The following is a 22,386-nucleotide window of genomic DNA, read 5'->3' as shown; positions in this document are numbered from 1 at the left end:
CTGTGCTTGCAGGCTGAGAGCTACATCAGACCCCTGGTTCTTGCGGCAAGCGGCTGCTGCAGGGGAGGGGGACACTCTAATCCTCTGCTCTGTGATCTTGTTTCGCTTCCTGCCTGAAGACGGTTTTGCCCCGTTTTATTAGTGGCAGCCTTAGGAATGTGCTGGCCCCTCCAGCCTGGAATAGGCTGGTGAGCTTGCAGTGTCCTTTAATTCGCAGAGCTGCCGTGTGCCGGCAAGGCAGCCCAGGAGCCGCCAGCCCGGTGAGCAGCACAGCCTGCCCGCTTCCATCTCCCCGTGAGCGCCAGTCCCTCCCTGCGTGCCCGGAGACGCTGGGGTTAAATGATGCCCGGGGCCAGGCGTGGCAGGAGCAGCAGCCGCTCCGGGGCAAAGCGGGGAGGTGCTGAGGCTGTGTGTGGGTGGCAGCCCTGCCCAGGACCCTTGTCCCTCCCTGCAAAGCCCCTGTGGTCTCTCGCTCGCCGCCCGCAGCGAGAGACTCGGTGTTCCCTGGCAGCGCTGGCGTTTCGGTAGAGACCTCCGTGAGCACCGGTCCTCAGCTAAAGTTCGGAGCGCTGTCATTAGGCTGGGCCGCGCTCTGATCTGGATGTTGGGTTTCCTCTCTCCCCCCTCCCCAGCCCTTTGGAAAGGTGTTCTGTTTCGCCCGGCTCGATGGCTCTCCGGGAGCAGCTGCCTTTGTTCTGCCGTGCATCCCGCTCGCCCGGCGGATCCCCACGGGGCTCGGGGTGCCGCCTGCCCAGCGCTGAGCTCGGCTCCCCGGGGGACACCAGGGCAGGACAGAGGGCTTGTCTGCTATTCCAGAGTAAAATCACAGTGGGGATCTCTTCTGCAGATCTCGGCTAAGTGCTCTTCCTGTCTTTTAAAAAGTTTGCCGTGGGCATCCTGTCCAGGTGTTTTTTACTGAGCGACACCCAAAAACTTCTCCCGTATATTAATTTAACACCGTGAATCCATGTGGACGAGTTGGGGTTTTTTACTTGTTTTTAAATCATGGTGCAAGTTCGAAGCAACTGCAGAGGAGGGGAAAAAATGTAGCTGGAGTGATGCCCTGCAAACACAGGACCTGTTGGCTGTGAGTGTGGATGTGAGCACACAGGTGACAGAATGTAGCTGGATTATGGTGCATGGAACCAGTGATTGATCCTCAGAAAGCTCCTTGGGGCTTTTGTCCCAAATCTGCATACAGCAGCAGCCAAATGCTCGGCTGCAATACTGTACCACTGATGTCGAGCATTGCGTCTTGATCCCTTCGTGAATATTTAGGTTCTTGGTAGCAGCAAAGCCTGTGCCTGGAAAAAAAACAGCCCTGGAATCTTTGCAGAAAATAAATAGGAGAAGTTTCTTGGAGCAGCTCCTTTAGAGCAATTCCATAGCTCTCCGAGTTCCTAAACTTGTACAAAAGTGACAGGGGAAAGTTGTTTCCTTTCTTTTCCCTGCCTGTCTTTCTTTTTTTCTTTTCTCTTTTTTTTTGACCATTCCCCCCCCTTCCCTTCCCTTCCCTTTGCTTTTTAGAGATTGGTGATAAGGAATTCTAACTACTTAATGAGCTGGGAGAGGCCTCTCTCCATTGGAGTGGAGGACTCCAGGTGGCACTTTGACAGATTGGACAGGTAAGGCAGGAGAGCCCCACCTCCTCCTCCTTGCCTATAGTTAGGTATATAAGGGAAACTTCAATTATGCAGAGAGGCACACTCTGAGTCCTGTTATCTCCACAGTAGCATCCCATATTTTTAGGGTCTTCTAGGGGGTGGGAGGTGTTTGTCAAAATCCTGGAGCCAGAAGAAAGAACAGCAGCGTTGATCAATTTGACTGCTAACATGTTGTACCTGGAAAACAATGCCCAGTCCCAGTATAGCGAGGTAAGGACTCTAGGTTTCAGCTGTGGTATCGCTAATGTATTTTTAATTTTAAGTGAATACGTGCAATTTCTTCACCCCTGAAGTTAGGTGTGGAATATACACCTGTTTTTTTATGACTTTTGCATTTTACAATGGGAAGCAGAGTTTGTTGGGCTAAATATCTGAATGAGAGTGAACTTCAATTCTTCACATTTGGGACAGCGAGTTTGTTTTGGGAAGCCCGATCAGCCAACATAATTTTCTTTCATTGGAGAAGCAAGGCAAGGCAGTTTTTATGGTGGGCAATGCACACAGATTGCATTCCTGTAGCAGTCTTGAATACTAGCTGTGTTGTCTGCATTATAACTCTTTTACGAGTCTTTTATTGCCAAAATTACTGCTTGTGGTTTCAAGTGGATGGTGTCTAGGAGATAACTAAAATTGTGTTAAAAATCCCGTCTTAGGTTACTTTTTAAAGCAAAATAATATGCAAACAAAGGTCCTCCACTGCAAATGCTGCGTTAGCGTCCACACCAACACCTCTTTTACTCAGTGCTGTTAAATACCTTGTCTCATAACATGCAGCAGCAAGATATTTTACACAAGGTGTTTGTAGAAGCATATTATAGGAGGATAAATGTATGTACAATAGATGCATTTTACTTTCTACAGCCCTTTGCACTTCATGGGCGTGAGTGGGACGCAAACTTCAGGTGCAGCTTTGATTTCGTTTTTAAAAATTATTAATTGAATTGCTTTTAACCAGCTTGGGTCGATGCTTTGTAAGGTGGCAGTGGAGAGGATTGCCACACGCTGTGCAAATCTTGGAGGAAGTTACCAGGGGTTGAGGGAGATCTAACGACAATATTGGTTTACATTCCAGCGGAGACAGCAGCTGTGTTGACACTTGCCAGAGTGGCAAAGCAGCTAAAGCTCTGTGTGTGTGCGCGTGTGTATATCCCTGAAGAAAAGGCTTCAAGTGGAGGGCACGGGGTACAAGCCCCAAAGCAGACAGAACCTCAGCCACTTGGGAGAAAAAACAAAATAGAAATTGAAAGGCTGAGAGCATAGCTAGGAGATGAGGCAGGGGCGAGAAGTCAGTCGAAGGTTTGCTCAAGGCTTGCACGCCTGGGGTGGCGGGTCTGTGACTCGGGGAGAGCGAGAGGTGAACTGAAACCAGCGTGCTCTCCCCGTCCCTGTCTGCAGGGAGCCCAAACCCCCGCGTGCGCCTGCTTCCTCTGCTGCCTCCATGCAGGGGACCCAAATGGGTGAATTTTGTTTTTTCCCTGGGTTAATTATAAACTCTTAAATGTGCAGAGAGCACCTCTTGGAGTGTTTGCTCGGTGTTATTTGTCTGCTGCTATCTGATCAACTTTCGCTGAATAGCAGCGGAGGGGCTGTGGAGTCCCTATGGTTGACTGGCTGGGCTCATCTGTCAGGAGCGATGCGCTCAGGAGCGTTTTGCTCTGCTTAAATGCCACTCGTCACTGTTGCTGTCAGGGGAGATTTTTAAAAGGCTTTAGCTCTGATGTGTGGTTTTGTTTTTTTTTTTCCCCCTCACTGTTCCTCTTACCTCCTTGGATTTGAACGAGGTGGACTGGCTTTGTTCATCCAGCGAAGCATTGTACTCTGGGGAAGGAAAACCCGATTAGCATTGACTTGGCTTCATTTCTGAGGAAGAGCAGAATGACTTGTCTCAAAAGAGAGGGAGACTTGTTAATGCTCAATTAAAATATATTGGTGATGATGAACCTCACCCATCTTAAGCTTGCAAGCAAGAAGTAGACTTTGGCATGAATTCCTTAGAAAATAAGAAAAAAATAAAAAGCTCTCAGTGTGCAAATAGAAGCAGCGCTTTGTTTTCACTGGTAATTGCAGTTCAGATTTTAGAGCTGTTGCTGGGTTGGTCACAAGGCAGACATACCAACTCATGAAAAAGTTAGTATAGACTAGCTTCTGGGTTTAGAAATGGACCTTATTTAATGGAAGGAAATAATTCCCCCCGTATTAAAATCAAGTTTTAAGATGAAGAGCAGGGATTCCTCTCACATCCCAAGCTGTTTCTTGGGGTGCTATGCCCAGCCACCCCAGGATGTTGGCTGTGTGCTGGGAGATGCCGAGCTCCGCGGTGCCTTTGGCCCTGGGAGTGCATTCCCAGCCTGGGAACGGGCCCTTGCACCCTTGCACAAGCCCCAGTGCCGGCTGTGTGGCCAGGGCGGAGAGCTCGCGCCATCGCCCACGGCCCTGGGCTGCCCGTGCCTGTGAGCGGGGTGCCCAGTGCCCCGGCCACATGGGCTCCTTCCAAATGGGTCAAATCTGCTTGGGAAAAGCTGAGAGAGGGGAGAAGGGTGTTAAAAGTGAATCACAGCCTGGAGAGGCTGGAGGTGGAACCTGTTTGAACTGCCTTTTCAGCTTAATCTATCCCAGCATTTGATCTGGGTCAGCTGTAAGAACAATTAAACTCTTTGTTGGTAGAGCACTGGACTTGATGACCCTGGAGATCTGTTCTCGTGTGCTTATGAGTAGGAGATGTGAAAAGGAGAGAGACTTTGGGTGGTTATTAATAGGATGATGAGGTACTGATGAATAGGAACCCTTTGAGGGTCATTGTGTCTTCCTGCCTCATCTCCACATGTGGAACTTTGTGTTGTGTACAAACGTTTGTGAGGAAGCATGCACAAAATTGGGTGTGAAGGAGAGAACCTGCAAGTTTGTCTGGTCTTGTCCAAGTTTCCTGTGTCCTTGTGAGGGGAGATGAGAGCAATAGAGATTCCCTTTAGCGACTCTGGGTTCCTCTGCAATTTGGCTGAGTGATGATGCAGAGTTTGGAGTGCTTGCTAAAATCAAATTAAATCATTGCCAAAAGAATAAACACATCTTGTTCAAACACTGATAAGAAATATGTGCCATGACTTTTGATTATATCCGTCATCCTTCCCAAAGATCTTCCTGCTCTTTGTGGGAGACAAATTAAAGAATCTCTTTCCGTTAAGATTTTTATCATCATTTTGGGAGAGGTGGGGGAGGGGAAACTTTTATACTAAGAGAACTTGTGCACTGCTTTATGGGTTTTTGGCAGCATTCCTTCATGCTGAAAATTAAGAAGAGAGTTATATACATATGACTGCAAGTATCTTTGAGGGTTAGGATAGCCTCTTCAGAAGGGTTCATTTTGATTTTGTTTTTCTTTTCCCTCTTAGCTTTTAAATAATAATTCACATGTGGTGTGTGTTTGAGCTGCAGTGCCCTGGGTGTGAGTCCTTTCTTTGTAGGAGCAGGCATGTGGAGCTCTGGGGTGGCCTGGAAAGATGTCCTGAGGGATCGGGACCTCCTCAGTGAGAGAAACATTTCTTGCACCTATGTGGGATATTGGTTCAGTAAGCCTTAGTTTAAGGTTAAAGACTCTGGGGGTTGAGATAGAACTGATATTTTGAGCATCAGCTTCATTTGCGTGCAGTGAAAGTGTGTCGAGGGTTTATCATGCCTGTCAGCTTGGATTTGGCTGAGAACTACCAGAGGACAAAGCTGTGGCTTTCCTTGGCTGATTTTGTTACATGGCATAGTTGTCATTTGACAAAGGCTCTTTCCCTCTTGCTGCCCCTTTTCTGTGCCCCTCAGCCAAACCTGGGGTAAAGGAAGCAATCTCTGAGGGATGCTGCCTGGTTGCTGCCCAGAAGAGCAGCCCACCTGCTTCCTTCCCAGAAGTACCAGTAGGAAAGGATGATCTGTGCATTGCCCTCTGAACCCCACATCTTGTCCTACCCCAGGATGAAAACATTTGGATAGATGCTATATAAAGCCTAATTTTTTTCTCAAGGTAGAAGACTTCAGCTAAACCTGACCCTCTCTCCTGCTTTGCTATTTGTGATACTATCTTGGAGTTTTGCTGGCTCTGAGCAGGCATACAATTCCCAATCCCTGGGGAAGGAAATCTCTTCCTGAGCTGTGCAGGATTCAGATGTGAGTTCCATGCCTTCCAGTGGCCTCTCTTTTTTTTAAATGGTATCAACACCCCACATATTTGGGCACAATCTGTCATTAGGAGCAAGAAATAGGGAGATGCATTGGACGTTGTGTTTCATGATGGTATCCCTGCAATTCCAGCTACGCTTCTTGTGCATTCATCCTTCAATTTTGCTGTAATTGCACTTATGGGATTAAAGTTTTTGTGATGTGGTGACATCTGTGCAGGCTTGAGAGGCATATGTCTTATTCTTGAGCTGCAATGGTCTTCTGCAAGAGTGTAGAGGCCCTATACAGCCAGGTAATTTTTTTTTTTTCCAAGAAGTTTTCAAACTGCATTCCAGTTGCAAAGGTTTAATCTGAGGTAGACAAGCCTTAAGTTGGAAATGAGCTGATATTTTGTTTGGAGGGACTAAATGGATGCTACTGCCCTGTTTGGGTTTGCCAGGGAAGAGGGTTAAGTAGGCCAGAGAGATGGGTAGTGGGAAGCTGAGACCTGCCTCTTGCCATGTGCCCACCTCCCTCCTGGCTGAAACAAGGAGATTGTGCTGCCGGAAAAACACAGGGAAGGGCAAGAGTTGAGTGTGCTTCCAGTAAAAACCCACCCCCTCTGCAGCGGGTCTGTCCTGCCATGGATGGCCTCTTGTTCTGTTGTAGGGTACCAAAATTTTCCTGTGGTAGTACAGGTAATATGACCCCCATGCTGAGCAGTGAGTTGGGGATTTTGCCTGGAGAAATCCTCTCCTTGTTCAGGTGGAGGGATGAGACCTCAGTGGATTGTAACCTGCAGGTGGATGGAAAAAATAAAATGTGTGCTTTATCACACAAAAACAAAACTGGCTGACATTTGACTGTCTGCACCGCTTTAACTGTGCAGTACTTGTGCAGAAATCAGGACAGTCTGGCTGTGTGTGAAGTGTTGGTACTGCTCAGTTACATACATGCTCTGGGGTTTGTGCATTCATGTAATTACACTTGGCATCAGATTGGAAGTGGCAGCTTCGTTTTACAATTTTCCATGGTCTAAAGAAAGATTAGTAAGCACTATGAAATCAGGGACAGATGATCTTCTCAGTTTCTTTTTTCATTTGGAAAAAAAAAAAAAAAGAAAAAACGAAGTATTTTCTAATAGGCAAATACAGTTTTTCAGTGTGAGAGGTGAAAAAGAGCTGCCATTGCAGTGTGGTCAGGATGTTTTACATCTTGAAGTGGTTGCAGCAGATGATCCATTTTGTTTGCTGTAAGTTGACCTTGGTTGAGACAGGATGAAATTATCCATATATATGTGTGTGTGTATATATATCTCCATGGTCTGGTAATGTTTTTTCCTTGGGGACTAGAATTGCTCTTTTGACTAGTTATTTTTATTGGTCCGATTTGAATCTTCAGCAGTGTCACCAACACCCAATTTCTGATTTCTTCCAGCATGAGCCCAGTTATGCTATTGCCTAGCTCCCTCAGGAGCTATTTTTCTTTCTTTTTACCTGCTTTGTTTTCAATAGTTATCTAATGGCTTTAAGTGGAGTGAAATAGCTTCTTTCTTTTTTTTTTTCTTCTTGGGCATAGAGAAACTTTTTCTACCTTGTGTTTCAGCCCATCTGGTGGCAGCCTTTTTGTTTGCATTTGTCAAGTTATGCCTTGTGGAAGGCATAAACTCTGTGGAGGGGTTTATTTCCAGTTGCAGCTCTGTTTACTGTGAGACAGAAGCTTCAGTAGATCTATGAAGACATGGCATCTGCAACAGGAAAGTTGTGGATGTGGGATGTGAGAGGGTGTAAACCATTTGCTTTGCACTTTTTCCTCTGGAAGGCATTAGTTATAACTAGTGGAGAAACTACTTATTTCATTATCGTGGAGGGCTGAATAAAAGCGGGTGTTGCCTGGCTCAAGGCAAATTTTAAATTCTATTTACAAAATGTTCCCACTGGAAAAAAAAAATCTGGAAACGCTTCAGAAAGGAGCTCTTGCACCGATGGATTTGTGCTAGACATTGTTAAACCCTGTTATTTTTCTGGCACTGCCTCCAACGCCTCTTGAGAATGTGCAGAGTAGGCAATAAAATGAATGCAACTCTTTTAAAGCTAGGTTGCATAAATCATCAGAAAGGAGAGGAGCTTCTTGTACTCTAACAGCAGCGCTCACCCCATCCTCTCCAGCAGAGAAGTGAGCTCAAAGCTCTTTGTGCCACTTGGCTTGGATTAGTATTAAGTCACTTTTGGTATCAAGTAGAATTAAGAGGAAAATAATTACTCTCCAAGGGTGTTAAGGTTTGGCTTTTTTTTTTTTCCCTCTTGCACATGTTTTCTGGATTCTCTGCAGTCTCAGTGCCATGATCCTTGCAGTCCCCTGTCAGCTCTCCAAGGCCATGATCTTTAGAGTGACACATGAGCTCAGCCATGGTCCGGCATGTGGATGGGTCTCTCCAATGAATAAACTTGCTGTTCTTAAAAATCTCCTTGTTTTGTTTTCTCTTCTTCAGTTGCCATACTAAATTATTTCTGAGAAATCTTCCAGTTTTCAGTCTCCCAGAGCTTCCCATCAGAACTTTGCTGTGCTGGGAGAAGAGGCTGTAATTGTCAGATGAATTAAAGAGCTGCTTTTCAGTAGGAGCAGACTATGGCATAAAGCTTTTTGTATAGCAGCCCAGAACGTACAAGGCTTTGCAAGTGATGATTTGGCTGTGAGCTACTGACAAGAAAGGGCAGAGAAACAGGGGTGAACCTATTTTGTATAAACACACTGGGTCCTGGGTGAGAATCTTGGCTCTCTTCTAAAGAAGGGCCTATGAGAGGCTGTCCAGGGTTAGCTTCGCTGCCGGGGCAAGGAGCAAAGAGCAGGATGGCGTTTAAGGTGATTGGGGTTTTACTTCTGTAAAGGCTACTAATATAAGGGGCAAACCCTTTTTTTGGTGCCTGTTGGTTTTGTTTTTTGGGTTTTTTTTTGATTTGTACTAGAATTGAGTCACCTGGGAGTCGATCCAAGAGTGCTCAATGATATCTTGTATTTTTGCAAATCCCTTGCCACTGCTGTTTCACCTGGGGTCTCGGTGGAAGAGCTGAAGGAGCAGTGTTTTAACCAGGATGTGTGTGTTCATATCTTGAGTGGATGGCTTGAGGTGTGATGTATTTCCGGGCTTGTGCATAGTCGTCCGCTCACTCTGGAAGTGGACCCAAGTGGCAAGGCTGAGCATGCTTGAAAATTAATGCATTGATTGGAGCCCAGCAGCCTCTTGGGATCGATTCCAGAGTTTGGATCCGGATTAAACTTCCCCCCAAGGACTTTGGGAAGTGGTATACAAGGGGACTGGTGAAATTTGAGATGAGTCCAACTTCCTCGAGATGGCAAGAAGATGAATGTTTTTACCAAGGGCAAGAAAGTGGGAGGAGGCGCCCAGTTTAGGGAGGGAAGGGGAAATATTTTATGGTGGGGTAGTGTCTGGGAATGAAAGGGATGGATTGTGTCTCGGCAGATATGAATCTTTCAGTTTTAATCCACATCTAGGAAGTAAATACACAGAATCTTGCCAACTTCGAGGAGAGGGGAGGAGGTGCTGGGCTTCTGGGCTGTGCTGCTGAGGCAGAAATCTCTGTGCTGCAGAGCTGTGGTCCAGCTGTGTCAGGGGATGATGCACAGGGCTGGAGCGTGGTGCCTCGGAAGCCAAGGGGAGCAGAACAATAGGAATAGGTGGATGCCAGCAGAAGTGTTGAGTCAGCAACTGGATCTCTGCTGGGTGGGAAAGGACTGAAAAGTGTATTTAATAATTTTGCTTATTTGTTTTGGCTTTTTTAGGTAATGTCATGGGGTCTTTGAGAATCACAAAAGTCTTATTTGGAGAGCGATGGCTCAAAAAAAAATTCTAAATTAGTGCTCTGTAAAATTTGGATTCTGCAGATTTATGTCTGAGATTCTCAGTAGCCTCTGCAAGCCTTTTCTGTGATTTCTTCAAAGGATTGGTTCCCTCAGGAGCTGGTGGTGATTGACTAGAACTGAATAGATGAGTAAGTCTCCCTCCACCTTCTTTCAGCAGCAGGAAAGTATGCAAGAAGCTCTTTTAAAGGAAACCAGAATGTGCCCTGGCTAGGTGTCACCAGGACTTCGGAAACAGGAAACTACTGCTTGATACTAGAATGGGGAAGTTGAGATGAGCCTAGGTCAGTCCTCTGTGTCTGAAAGGAACTGTGAATGTTCAAGTGGAGGGGTAGGGAGTTTAATGTGGTGTCAGATGGACATTAGTAGGTATATTGTTACTCAGAAATCTGGAACAGCTTTCTGTCTGCACAGGGAAAGGTCTGTACAGCTGAATTCCTCAAATGTAAATCTCTGAAGCTGTGCCTTGCATAAGTGTCCATGGCACTGTGTGTCCTGGTGTTTGCTGCAGTCAGTAGTATTGGACAAGGAGGGAAGTGCTGAAAACTGGGTTTAGTTTTGCTGTTAGACATTGGAAGCCCCATTGGAAATCCTGCATGTGCAGCGTATGTGGCAAAGTGATTTAAATAGTTGGGGAAAATATTCTTTATGTTTGTAAAGGTGATGAAGTCAAGTCACTGTGCAAGAGGCAGTGCCTTTGCATGGATGTTGTGTCTGTGTACACTCACACTCCCCCCTCTCAAAGAACAGCTTTTGTGTTTCATGTATGCACAACCTGGCATCTTTGGAAAACACCACATAAAGTTCCTGCTCACCTCTGAGTAAGCTGCAGTAGTGGTGTGAAGCTGATGTGAGCTAACAGAGGCAGGGTGGGTAGGAAGGTCTCCTGGCTGTGTGTATCCTGCTGTGCTGAACCCCAACAGATCCTTGGGCTCAGGCAGTGCCAGCTCGGTGCAGCCCAGGAGCTGCTTTCATGCAAAAAATAATGTTGGAAGGCAAAGCCCTGCCTCCTTTTGTTCTCTGTAGTTGGGATCTAATCAGAATTTGGCATCCAGTCCTCTTGACTCCCCCCTCAACCCTGAAGGCTTTTCAGTCTGCTGTTTGGTGTCCAGGCTTTTGGAAGCACCATCCAGGAGTTTTCTTGCTTGATTTGGACAGAAGAAATGGCCAAATACATTGGAAAATCCAGTAGATCTTCCTTTTAATCTATAAGGACTGTGATGCTGCTGTGTAACCCTTTTCCTCTGCTTGCTCTAACTTGTTTTAATCTGCCCTTTGCCCTCCTATAACTCTTCTTATGAATTCTTATATTCCATAGTTGCACCATGCTTCAAAGAGTGGGCGTGGGGGGTTTATGTGTGTGGCTTTTTTTTTCTTTTTTCTTTTTCTCTTTTTTTTTTTCCTGTGTGTTTAACTGCTTGACTTATTTAACTTGCAGATTATCTGAATTTCTTGTTCTGACTAAAATGCTACCTAGCTGGAGTATTTTACTTTCATGTCTAAAAGATGATGCATTTGGATTTTATTGAGCATAATAATGAATTTGGGAGCTAACTTCAATTCCTGGTTCTATTCTGACCCTGGTTATTCACTGTCCTTGTGCCCTTTGGCCATACTTTGTTAGTTACTGAGCCTGCAGCCTTTCACTGTGGATGACACACAGATATCCTGTCCGGCCTAAGCTGCCCTCTCAACACAATAAAATGCTGCATGTCTGAGATGACTGATAACATCAATGGTTACTGTCCAGTAAAGAGTTTAAGAAACAAGGCAGCTTTAATCAACTACTGGAGTGTTCCTCTCCAGCCCCTGCTTCTCCTGCCCACCTTCCCATTTGTATTTTAATTGGTTCCTTTTAATGTTTAAAGTTCTATTTTTATTTTTTTTATCCAACTTTTCAGCATTATTGTACAAACTCAGAACACAGGATTTCTGGAGAGCTGTCCGAGCTGGGATCTCACAATTGTTCTCAGCTACTGAAATCAGGCAAAAAAAGGCTCGCCAAGATCTTGTCATCTTTTTCTGGTTTTTCTGATGCAGGTCTTTGTCTTCAGTTATGTTTACATCTCCTGGGAGTGTGAGGGGGTGCTTTTCCTATTTGTCTGCACTTTATGGCTCTTCAGATCTTTGTTGACGTTGTGTTGTCCAGCTGGTAATAGGAGAACGTAGGAAACTCTTGGCTTCTCTTTCAGTTTTAGGAAGCTGAGTGTTTGGGTTATTAATCAATTTCTTTTAAGATCATGGAGTTGCAATGTCTTGTGATTTCATGCATTTCATAGAGATGATATTGTAGGATTTACTTTTTTTTTTTACTGCCTTCTCTTTTTTGTTTGTATGTTTTCAAATTACATGTCAAATAAATCGCTGAGCACAGGCTCAGGGACAAGAAATGACTGTGTGCACTGGCAGTGGGTCTTGGACTTTCCTATTTTAAACTGTCTGAATTTTCAAAATAACTGAGCACAGCCGAGATACTCTAATGAAAGTGGTTTATGTTTCTAAAAGGTTTTTTTTTTTTTGTTTTATGAAAGCTTTATAGTCTGCAAACCCTAAAATTATCTGACTTTCAGAAACACCGTTGCTTTCTACGCAAGTAGAACTTTTTTCAAGAGCCCAATTTAGAAATTTTTTTTAAGAGCCTAAAATGCTGCTCTAGGGAAATCAGGGATTTTATTTTTATATGCACTGGAAAATATTTAGAAGTACTTAGACAGTGTAGGGTGTCCAGCCTTAATATTTCTGTGAGGTGGGATGCACTGTCATTCTGATAATCCTTGAATTAGACAAGGTCTTTTAGGTGAACCTGTGGCAGGTGGTAGGAGTCAGGAATTACAGGCATTCCTGCTTTGGGCTGTACTTGTTTTAAAAGACACCCCGCTCCTGGCTGAAAAACACTTCTTGCTGAGTTAAATGAATTAACCAAGGGGCAAAACTCAAAGTTTAGCCGAAAGAGAAAACTGTTACAGCTGGGGGGAATGAGACAACTCCAAAGCTTACAGCCATTGTGGGTGGACAGGAACTCGCCCTCACGTTGCTTTTTGTTCATTTGTCTCATTCTCTGAGCCCACAAATACTTGCATATGTGGACTCCAACTTGAACATGAAGTTCTGCTGTGTTCGACAGTTTTGTGGCTCAGTGAAATGTGACCTGCAGCCGTACAGGGTAGGGCTCTGAAACTGTGCTGCTTCTGTGAACCCAAGGGGTGTCGATGTGGCACGGCTGGAATAGCTCATCCCAGTGAAAATGGCAGACTCTTCTGCCTCCTCCAGTGTACAGGCCACATTGTTTTTCAAGTGTGATTCTGTGTGTGTTTGCAGGTGGCTGATGTGCGCTGATTTCTCCTTTCAGCTTCTGTGGTGTACTGTTCACCACATGGGCCACAGGGCTGTTGGGGATGGCTGGGGCAGAAGGGATGCTCTGGTAAAGTGGGCAGAGCAGTCAAGTTTTTCAGCTTGGATTTCAGTGATTTGAGTGGGTCATTTAATGGGGGTTTTTTTGAGGGGAAGGAGAGTAGTTGTGGGGGGGTGGGTTTGGTTTTTTCTCCTCCCCAGCTGATTGAAATGGAGTGCCTTCCTTAGGCTTTCCTTATGTGTTTAGGTGTTGGAAGCTGTCCAGGCAACTCCTAGGTTTATCTAACTACTTAACATGAAATACCTGTGCAGGAGGATTGTGTGTGTCACTCATGGGGTTTTGGTTTTTGTTCTTCTTGGAAGAAGAATTTTTTTTTCTTTATAAGTATTATAGAATTTAGTTTCTTAAAATTACAGTGGTTGTACATATTCCACACATATCTGTAGATATCAAATAGATTCCCTTCTTAATAGTATAGGAGGAAATATGCAGAAATATTTATGCTCCCTGCTTACAGGTGGGAATGAGCTGAGGAGAGGCTTTGGTTGTGCTGCAGTAGGTCTGAAATCCAGAACAGGAGTGATTGACTCCAGGGCTTCTTTTAATTCAATGCCCTCCATTGCACTGGGAACTTGTTATACCACTGGGATGGGAAATAGCCTCCTCTCTTCCTGGAAGAAGCAATGACCCAAGAGTGGGATTACTCAAATCAGATAGGTTTCCAGGCACTATACTAGAAAAATCAATCTTGATAACTGTTGGTATCTTTGGTTCAACTGAAGTTACTCGTTCCCTTGCTTTTCACATTGGGTATATGGTGCACATTATCATTTTATCTGAGGGTTTCCAAGTGCTTGGGCTGCACAGTAGCTCTGTGGAAAAGCCTCTGCAAAATAGACCCACAGGATTTGTTTCCATTTTAGAATGGGAGCTGGAGGGAGTGTGCCCTAGCTGGGTTGAAACAAGCTGTGCACTTCTTCCCCTGATAGCTTGAAGGGAAACTGAGCAGTGTCCAAACTGACTGTAAACTTTTCAGTCTTTCTCTCTCTCTATTTTTTGTTTGCTTTTTTGGTTGGTTTTTTGTTTGAGGCTTTTTTATATGAGAAAACAGCCTAGAGAGGCGAAGCAAATCACAGCTTTCATTGCGATGAGTGAGCCGTCTCTACTTCAGCCCTGATCTTAGCTGAGGGCCATGGGTGGAGCCCTTTATTTCTTGGCACTGCTCTGCCATGGCACAGGCAGAGTGCTGACATGGGGTATTGTATCAGCTGCCATCAGAGCAACTGGCAGTCAGCAATATCTTGGTTAATAATTGTGATAGAAGCCCTTCTGTTGAGCTTAAGGGACTTATTTCCACCTACTAAAATCCTTTGCTAGGAAGGTTTGAAAACTTAGGTGGATTTCCATATTTCTGGATATATTTGAGGTGTCTGTCATCTGATTAGATAGGAAACAGTTCTCCTACTGCTTTTAAGATTGCTGTTCTCCAACAGAAATCTGAATGTTGCCCTGGGCCAGCACTGAAATATTGCTCTAAGTTGCTTACTAGTCCTACAAGAGTTAGCCCTAGTGCATCATTCTGGTGTGGTTAAGGACAAATCACAGATTTCCAAAGTGCTGTGCAAATCTTCTTGTTGCTAATAACTATGGTAGTTTATTAGTTTCATCATCTCATATCTTTGGAGAATAAGCACCAGGTGTTTTGCAAGGCTTTTGGGTAGTTGGACACAACTCTTCAGGTGCATAGATAGACCCAGTGGTGAGAATTAAAATGCAGTCAGTAGGTGTGTATGGTAATGCTTGTTCTTTTGTTATAAGGGAGAAGGGTTTTGATAGGGGTGGAGGCATCTAGGTGTTCTACACCTGAGGATGGTAACTTTTCGTCTGTTTTCTCAAGTGGAGAAACTCTGAAAATTCTCTGAAATGCTGCTAACTGGGTAGTTAATCGCTGGAGCTGTGTATTTTAGGGGATTTTTTGGCGTGGAAGTCCCCTTCAGAGCCTTTCATGACTTACATTAGTTACTTCCTTTCCAACGGAGGGTCTTTTTGCAGATCTTTCTCATAACCTTATTAATTCACACAATGGAGAGCCGTGGGTGGGTTCTTGCTGCAGGGCAGGGCGAGAAGGGTTTGGGTGGGCTGGGGCATCTTGGCTGGCCCTGGCCCTGCCGTGCCGGAGCATTTGCATTGCCCTCTGGTGGCAGGTGCCCCGGAGCCGCTGGCAACCGGCCCTGCTGTACCCCCGTGCTCCCGGGGGACATCCACCCTCCCGGCGGCAGAGCTGTGCTTAAACCATCGCCGGTTCTCGGTCTGGTTTTAACTCAGCAACCCCTCCAGCAGGAGCATGTTTTCCCTAACCCACAAGCATGAGTTAGCATGAGAACCCGAAAGTGAAGCTGATGGGATGTAGGAAGTGAAACTGATAGTTCAGAATGCATTGTTGAAATGATGTACCGAAATACGTGGTCTAAGATCTAATTGTAGCGCTCTAATTATTTGCTGTTAGACTTGCCTGAAGGTTTTTATAATGGTTCAGTGATAGTAATAGTTTCAGAAACTCGGTGGAGGGAACAAAACAGCAAACAAAGGCTCTGAAAATTAGATAATCCATTCTTTCAGCTTTATATGCAATTCATTTCTTTCCACCAAATAGCTTTCTCTTTATATCAGGAATCAGTGGTCGGGCTACATTTCAGTCATTTAAAACAACCCCACAGCAAAAAATGAGCATGTGTTAAATTCTGTGCTCCCAACCTGCCAAGAATTAATTTCTGGATGAAATGCTGTCGTGTTCCTTTCTGTGAATGGTGAAAGGAAGCGGTGTGTGTGCAAACACACGCCCTGCAGCCCCCTCCGGAGGGGCAATGCCTTGCAGACAGTCTGCAGCCTCTCTTTGTTCTCCCCACCCAAGGGGCCAGGGGGGTGAATTCCTGCGTGTGCCTTCCCCGGGCCTGCTGCCCCTCTAATTGTCCTGTTGTCAGAAGGCGTGTGCCTCCCCGAGCCTTATCAGATTCCTCCAAAACCTTGCAGGCGGCTCAGGTGTTGACCCCTTGAGCGCAAACAACTCCGCGCCTGCCTTGGGGCGTACCTGAGAGACCGCGCTTAGTGCTGGGGTGTGCAAACCTGGTGGCTTTGTCACAGGGATGGAGCACCTGCCTGGGGAGGGACCCAGGGGCCGGGGAAGGTGAAAGGCTGGCGGGACTCGAAGCAGCAGGAGGGGAGTCCAACAGCTGCTTGTGTCAGCATGAGGATAAGTGCAAGGAGATTAATAGTTATTTAAAGAGCAAATGGGGACACGGCATTCGGCTGTGGCATGTGAGTGTATAAATGCACTGGAATGGCTGCTCTGCCGATAACATTTAGACAGATGGTCCCTGGACTGAAAGGAATGAAAAGGATCTTGGAATATCTGAAGGATATCTTACATTTTAATGGGGCACTTATTTTATTATTTTTGTTTAATTGGATCCCAGGCAGCACCTTCAGCATTTCCAGGCTGTGCTGTCTTGTTAACGCTGACCGCTTGTTTGGCCATCTTTCCCCATTAGCTTAAGTGGCCTGGGATTAGAGAAATAGTTTTTAAGTGAAAGCTGAAACACTATTGTTCTGCTGTCTGTGTGTCTGAGCTGGTGTAGGAGACTGTTTTCATCACAGCTGTCTTCTCATCATTTGCTGGTTAGGGAGTGTGTCTGATTATAATCTCCATAAGGAATGAAACAATTGAATGATACTTCTATATTTTTGAGAAGTCTTCAGGTCTCACTAGAGTATTCTGGGGCAGGAGGATTGTTTTTTGATGAAATGCAAAATTATTGATCAGGTAAAAGACTCTTCCTGGTACAGGACATCAGAATTCTGGCTCTTTCCATATGGAATTAGCCTCGAGGGAAGACATGAACCAAAAGTCCGTTAAATAGGTCTTGGTTGAGTGAATAGCCTGCAGGAGATGAGACATAACTGTCATCTGTGTTGCCAAAGCTGCAATCTCCTTTTGGAGAAGAAGAACCAGTCTGGATTGCTCTCTACCCCATCAACTATTTAGCTTTGAGTCCAGTTAAATACAAGCTCTCCCATCTAACAGGGGTGCTGGGCGCTAATAACATCCACACTGCTCCAGAGGGGGAAACTGAGGCAAGGAGGGCAAATGACTAACCTGAGTCACTGGTTCACCCAGGATTAGGACTCAATATGTAATTGCTTTTATTACTCCGCTGCCTGCAGGCCTGAGACAAAGGAGGCCCATTAAGTGCAGGGCTTTTTACAGGGTGAGGAGCAATCCCTGCCCTGCAGACCTTGCTGCCTGCAGTAGGGTGAGGGTGGAGGGGGAGGAGAGGTGCCTTGCCCAAGGACACAGCAAGTTGCTGACAAGAGTGAGGGAGGGAGCCAACTCTCCCCTCTCTCTGCAGCCTATCCCAGCTTCCAAAATGAAGTTTTCTGTGCTGTTCCTCCCAACCAGACCTTCACAGCGCAGCTCCTGCGAGCTGATCCATCTCTGGAAGGTCCCATGTGCCTCCCTGAAGACCCAGAGCACCAGCCTCATCTTGAGTGCTTAATAAAACCCCCAGAAAATATTAGCTTCTTCTAGTGAAACAGAAGCCTAAGGAAGTATTGCAGTGGGTGGGTTAAATTTCTCAACTTCCATTCTGGAAGTACAGCTGAGAGTGTGAAGTCTTTGGGCACATGGAAGACACTTCATCTTTGCAAAGGGATCATCCTGTTTTCCTCTGTGAAAGGCTGAAATGGCTGGTAGAGCTGGATGTTAAATGGCTTATCCAAAGTTCCCAGGAGAGCTCAGCAGATAGGTTGTGCCCTTCCCTTTCAGGTCTTTGGAGGAATGTTATGCTACTCGAAGCTTCAGTAGGGCTACTGGCATTCCCAGTATTGAGAAAGCTTTTTGTTATGGATCTTGTGGTTGGTGCTCTGACTCAGGGAGCCTTTGCTTCGTGGCTGATAAGAAGAGGAATAACTGTTGGAAAGATGAGGGAAGTTGTGAGCAGAGTAGCTGAAATACTGACAGATAGGTGAGCTTGATCACTCTGGGTGGGACTGGAGCTATAGGATGTTAAGGGGCATGAGCTGCTTGGAGCCTTGGATCAGAGAAAGAGCCAGAGTCCCTTCTGCTGTGTCAGCAGCTAACAGCAGAACAAGGTGCCTTTATGTTCTTGGCTGAGCCCAGAGCTGCTGGGAATGGCACCACAAACCTTTGTGATGCTACTTGCCCTGAGATGGGCTCAGTTAGGGACATACACAGGGATGAGGCTGTGAACCCATTGTACCTGACTGAATCCCACTTGCCTGCTGCCCTGTCACTCTGGCCAGTGCCATGTCCTTTGGAGGATTAAAAACATGTGGCAGTTGTGTAACTTTTGCCAGAATAGTTTCCCAGCTCCAAGCATTGGTAGTTCAGAATTTTTTAATCAGATACACTTGTTGTGATGGATTTTTCTCAAGCAGAACTTGTCTCCTGCCTTTTTGAACTTAGGCTTTTAGTATTGTGATATTTTGTGGCAAAACAAAATCCGTGTTTATTTGTGGGTTTTGTGAAGCATGCGTCTTTTGTGACGAATAACTGTGTGTTTAAGCCAAAATTCTGCTCAAGATGTTTGCTTATTCCCCAACTCCTCTTTTAAGAGAACAAGAAAATTAATTTTGAATTTGCTCTTTTTCCATGTCGTCTAGGAATTTATCACCTTGTATCATGCCGCATTCCACCTTTCTTCTCATAGTCTTTTTTCCACGCTGAAAAGTTATTATCTACTGTCACATTACAGGATGGCATTAAAAGGATTTTCTAATTCTTCTCACCTTTCTCTAAACTGTGTTCCCCTCTTTTTGATATGGGGGACCATGGCTACACATTGAATTTAGGGTATTAGATGTATTTTTTCCTGTTAACCTCTCCTTAATCTAACCTTTGCCCTTTCTGTACTCTATTCTCAGAGGTTTGTAGTTTTGATGTCTTCCAGTTCTTTCATATATTGTTTGTACTTGAAAGCTTTTAAAGTGCTAAGTAGCACTTAACTACTACTTAACTGTACAACTGATACTTCTTAAGAGAAGAAACCTTCCATGCTGTTTCCATTCTACTTGATGAGAGCTTTAATTCTCCACTACCATCTGTGACTGGTCACTGGGAGTTGAATGCAAGGTGCAGATAGTGGCACCTAACCATTTTTCCAGTGAGTCACGTTTCAGCACAGTTACCACCTGAGTTTGAGGTCCTGATGTCATCCTGTCTAGTGGGATCAGATCCATAGCCTTTGTGTAGAGCATCAGCCTGTTGAATGTGGTGTAGCCTTGTACAAGTTAGAGCCGGTTGCACTGTAGGGGACCTGCTGGCGTTTATCAGGTTTCAGCAGTACCTTTGAAAAGGTCTGTGTTGCTAGATACAGCAACCCTGTCTCTCTGTGATGGCTTTCTGCCCTGCAAATCGCCTCCTGTTATGCACAGGCTGTTTTTCCAGCTCTGCTGTTGGTCCAGTGTATGGAGGAGCTGTGCTCCTTTCTGTTTCAGTCACCAGTGTAAAGTGGGGGATATCCTTTGCAAATCTCCCTCCTGGTGTGACACGAGCAGGGGTGCTGAGATGATGCTGTGCGTCCTCCATGGTGGAGGCTGTGCCATGTCCGGCCAGCCCGTGCTGATGCTGCTCCTCTAACACTCCCGTGCATCTCTCTGCCTGCAGCCACAGTACACGAACCTGGGGCTCCTGAACAGCATGGACCAGCAGATCCAGAATGGCTCTTCCTCCACCAGCCCGTACAACACGGAGCACGCGCAGAACAGCGTCACGGCCCCCTCGCCCTACGCCCAGCCCAGCTCGACTTTTGACGCCCTCTCTCCCTCCCCAGCCATCCCTTCCAACACAGACTACCCAGGACCTCACAGCTTCGATGTATCATTTCAACAGTCCAGCACAGCAAAGTCAGCAACATGGACGGTAAGGACGCAGCATCCCTTTGCTGCCTTTGGTCCCCCTGCCCGCAGTGACTTTATCATGTAATACGTACCCAGGCTTGTGCAAGAGCAAAGTGACCCGAGTCCTCTGCAGGGCGTGATGTGTCACACAGAAGGGAGACATTTATCTTGGTTGCTCTGAGAGGGTGTGGTGGGAATTTAACCCTCAGTAATACCACTAAATCCCAGGAGACTAAAATGCCTTGCAAAAAACCAGTCACGTAGAGATCACGCATGATGAACGAGTGGCTCTTTTTGGGCCCAGCAGGAGCACTGGAGTAAAACCTGAGGTGGGCATTAGCATTGCCTCAGTGCTTCCCTTGGCTTTCCCCAACATCCCTGGGTTTGTATGAGGTTTGGCACGCAGGGCAGTGCCAGCAGGGTGGAGGTGGTGCTCCTTGCTCAGACCCATGGAGTGTGAAGCTGGCATTTTCTGTGTCCTTCTCTTGCAGCTGGTGGGGGAGCCCCAGTGTGTCCCCAGCTTGGGTCAGCCCTGTGTGTTGTTTGGGGTTCTGTTGAAGGGTGTGGGATTGTTTTCTTGTGGAGTTTTGTTGTTAGTTTGGTGTTTTGGTTTTTTTATTTAACACTTCTCTTAACAAAAAAAAGGCAGAAGCTTGAAGCCCGAAGCCCAGCTCTTGATCCTTGGTGGTGCTGGCTTGATTGTTCAATCTCTAGAGACATCATAGCTCAGGACACAGCACTGCTGGAGCTGTTAGTCCAGCTGTTGTGGTTTAGGGCTCTAGAGTAGAGATGTTTACAATGGAGAATATTGCTATCTTAAAGATGTTCAATATTTGCCTTCCTCTCCTGCTGGCACTTGGAGAAGGTGCAGTGAATAATGTCCTGCCCCACGCTATCCAAATAAAAGCAAGGACTTAATTTTTTTTTTTTAAGAAAAAAAAGAGAGACTTTACCAAAAGCTAAGAGCATTAAAATAGTGTGGGTTTTTTTTTTATTTTTCTTTTTAATCTGAGGAACTGCTTTGATCTCAGATACCATCTAGCTGCAAATGCAACTAAAAAAAAACCTCCCAGCTACTGCTGCCAGTAAAAAAGGCAGAGCCCTTGTGCTCTCATGTGGAAAAAGGTGCCATATAACCACAGATCACTGTAAGGTTATGTCCCTTATATTTTAAAAGCCTTTTCTGGTAAAATTTGTCTAGAACTGACATTAATAACTTTGTTCAGAAAATTGTGTTAAGTGAGCTTAAAATGTGATGGGTCCAGTCACAACTAGATTTTCATTTGTTTATGCATAAAAGGGTGAAGTATTTCTAAGTGTGGTTGAAATTGCATTTTTTACTCATCAGCCTGGGGAGTGATACTCTGCTGTACTTCACACTTGTTTTTATGTCCTTGTTTCTCCTATTGCACTACACACAATATTTATTTTCAATTCCCTTTAGGTAAGGAAACTCTTGGTCAGTTCTACTTTGCATTTCTCAAGGCAAGAAAATGCTGGCTTGGATTTTTGCTAACTGTTCTGGAGAGGGTCCTTTGAAGGAGATATGAAAAGACGTTTTCTTTTGATACGTATGGTACAAAGAATTATCTAACGCAGCTGCAAGGAGCCAGAGTGTTTGATGCTGTCCTTTCAACTACGAAAAGCAGTCTTTTGAAACGAGGTTTGAATGTATGTAGTAGGTTGCTCCAGCAGAGATGAAGGCAAGAGAGCTACTAGCAAGCTTAAATGAGATGTTTCACCTCAGTGATAGTGGCTTTTTGGGATAGAAGTGAGGGCTGAATTTCAATGTGGATCTAGGTAGTGGTCAAAGTTCAGATTACATGCCGAGTTTGAAAAAGAAATTAAATTACTGTTTGGTGACTGCAGTCATCAGATGTGTGCAGCCTGGGGAAAGGCTCATTTAGCCTTCCCTACTTTTTCATTGCCCTGATGTGGACCAGCAGATGAAGGTATACTCCCCATGCATGTTGCAAGTCTGTTCAGGTCTAAGTCCATGTATTTTTCTAAAGGAATGGGCTCTTAAACAGCTGTCTGACTAGGGAGGAGGGAGAGTGGTCTAGGTGTCCTTGCACTGAGCCAAGTGACCCAGATCTAGCTGCTCGTGCCGGAGCTGACAGTGAGCTGTACATTCACAGTGGATTATGACAGTCCTGTGGTGCTGGCTGGGGACCTTCAATCAATACACCTTGTGAAGTGGAGCATCTATCCATCTTCAGAGCTCTGCCCTTCTGCTAATTAATCCACCAACTCATTTCACATGAGCTCTTGAGCAGTTGGTAATCTGCGTTCGACAGCTTTATCAGTGGGGTGGGTGGGGAGGGACGTGAAGGCTCTGCTTCCCACTGTCGTCCTGAGAAGTGTGGAAACATGCATGAAATGTTGATGAAAGCAGGAGTGATTGCCCCATCGTCTCAGCAAGAGCAAGTTCTTGGA

The 22,386-nt window shown here is 45.5% G+C and overlaps 1 protein-coding gene across 2 annotated transcripts in view; it reads left to right on the top strand.

Moving 5' to 3' along the window:
* The window catches only part of TP63 (tumor protein p63), a gene marked incomplete at its 5' end in the record, with an annotated part of 96,699 nt that overhangs the window by 30,438 nt on the left and 43,875 nt on the right, over nucleotides 1–22,386 (top strand). Inside the window, one exon of one of the 2 annotated variants that reach the window (XM_084212298.1) lies at nucleotides 19,718–19,972. In XM_084212298.1, the coding sequence (XP_084068424.1) occupies nucleotides 19,718–19,972 (255 nt within the window). Of the gene's footprint in view, nucleotides 1–1,832; nucleotides 1,875–19,717; nucleotides 19,973–22,386 lie in introns of those variants that run through there. The other variant, XM_084212297.1, reaches the window with a different exon arrangement.

This window comes from Fringilla coelebs (assembly GCF_963513975.1).
Source record: "Fringilla coelebs genome assembly, chromosome: 10".
Lineage (NCBI taxonomy): Eukaryota > Metazoa > Chordata > Aves > Passeriformes > Fringillidae > Fringilla > Fringilla coelebs.
Note: the sequence above shows the minus strand (reverse complement) of the source record. Positions and strands in the feature narration are given on the sequence as shown.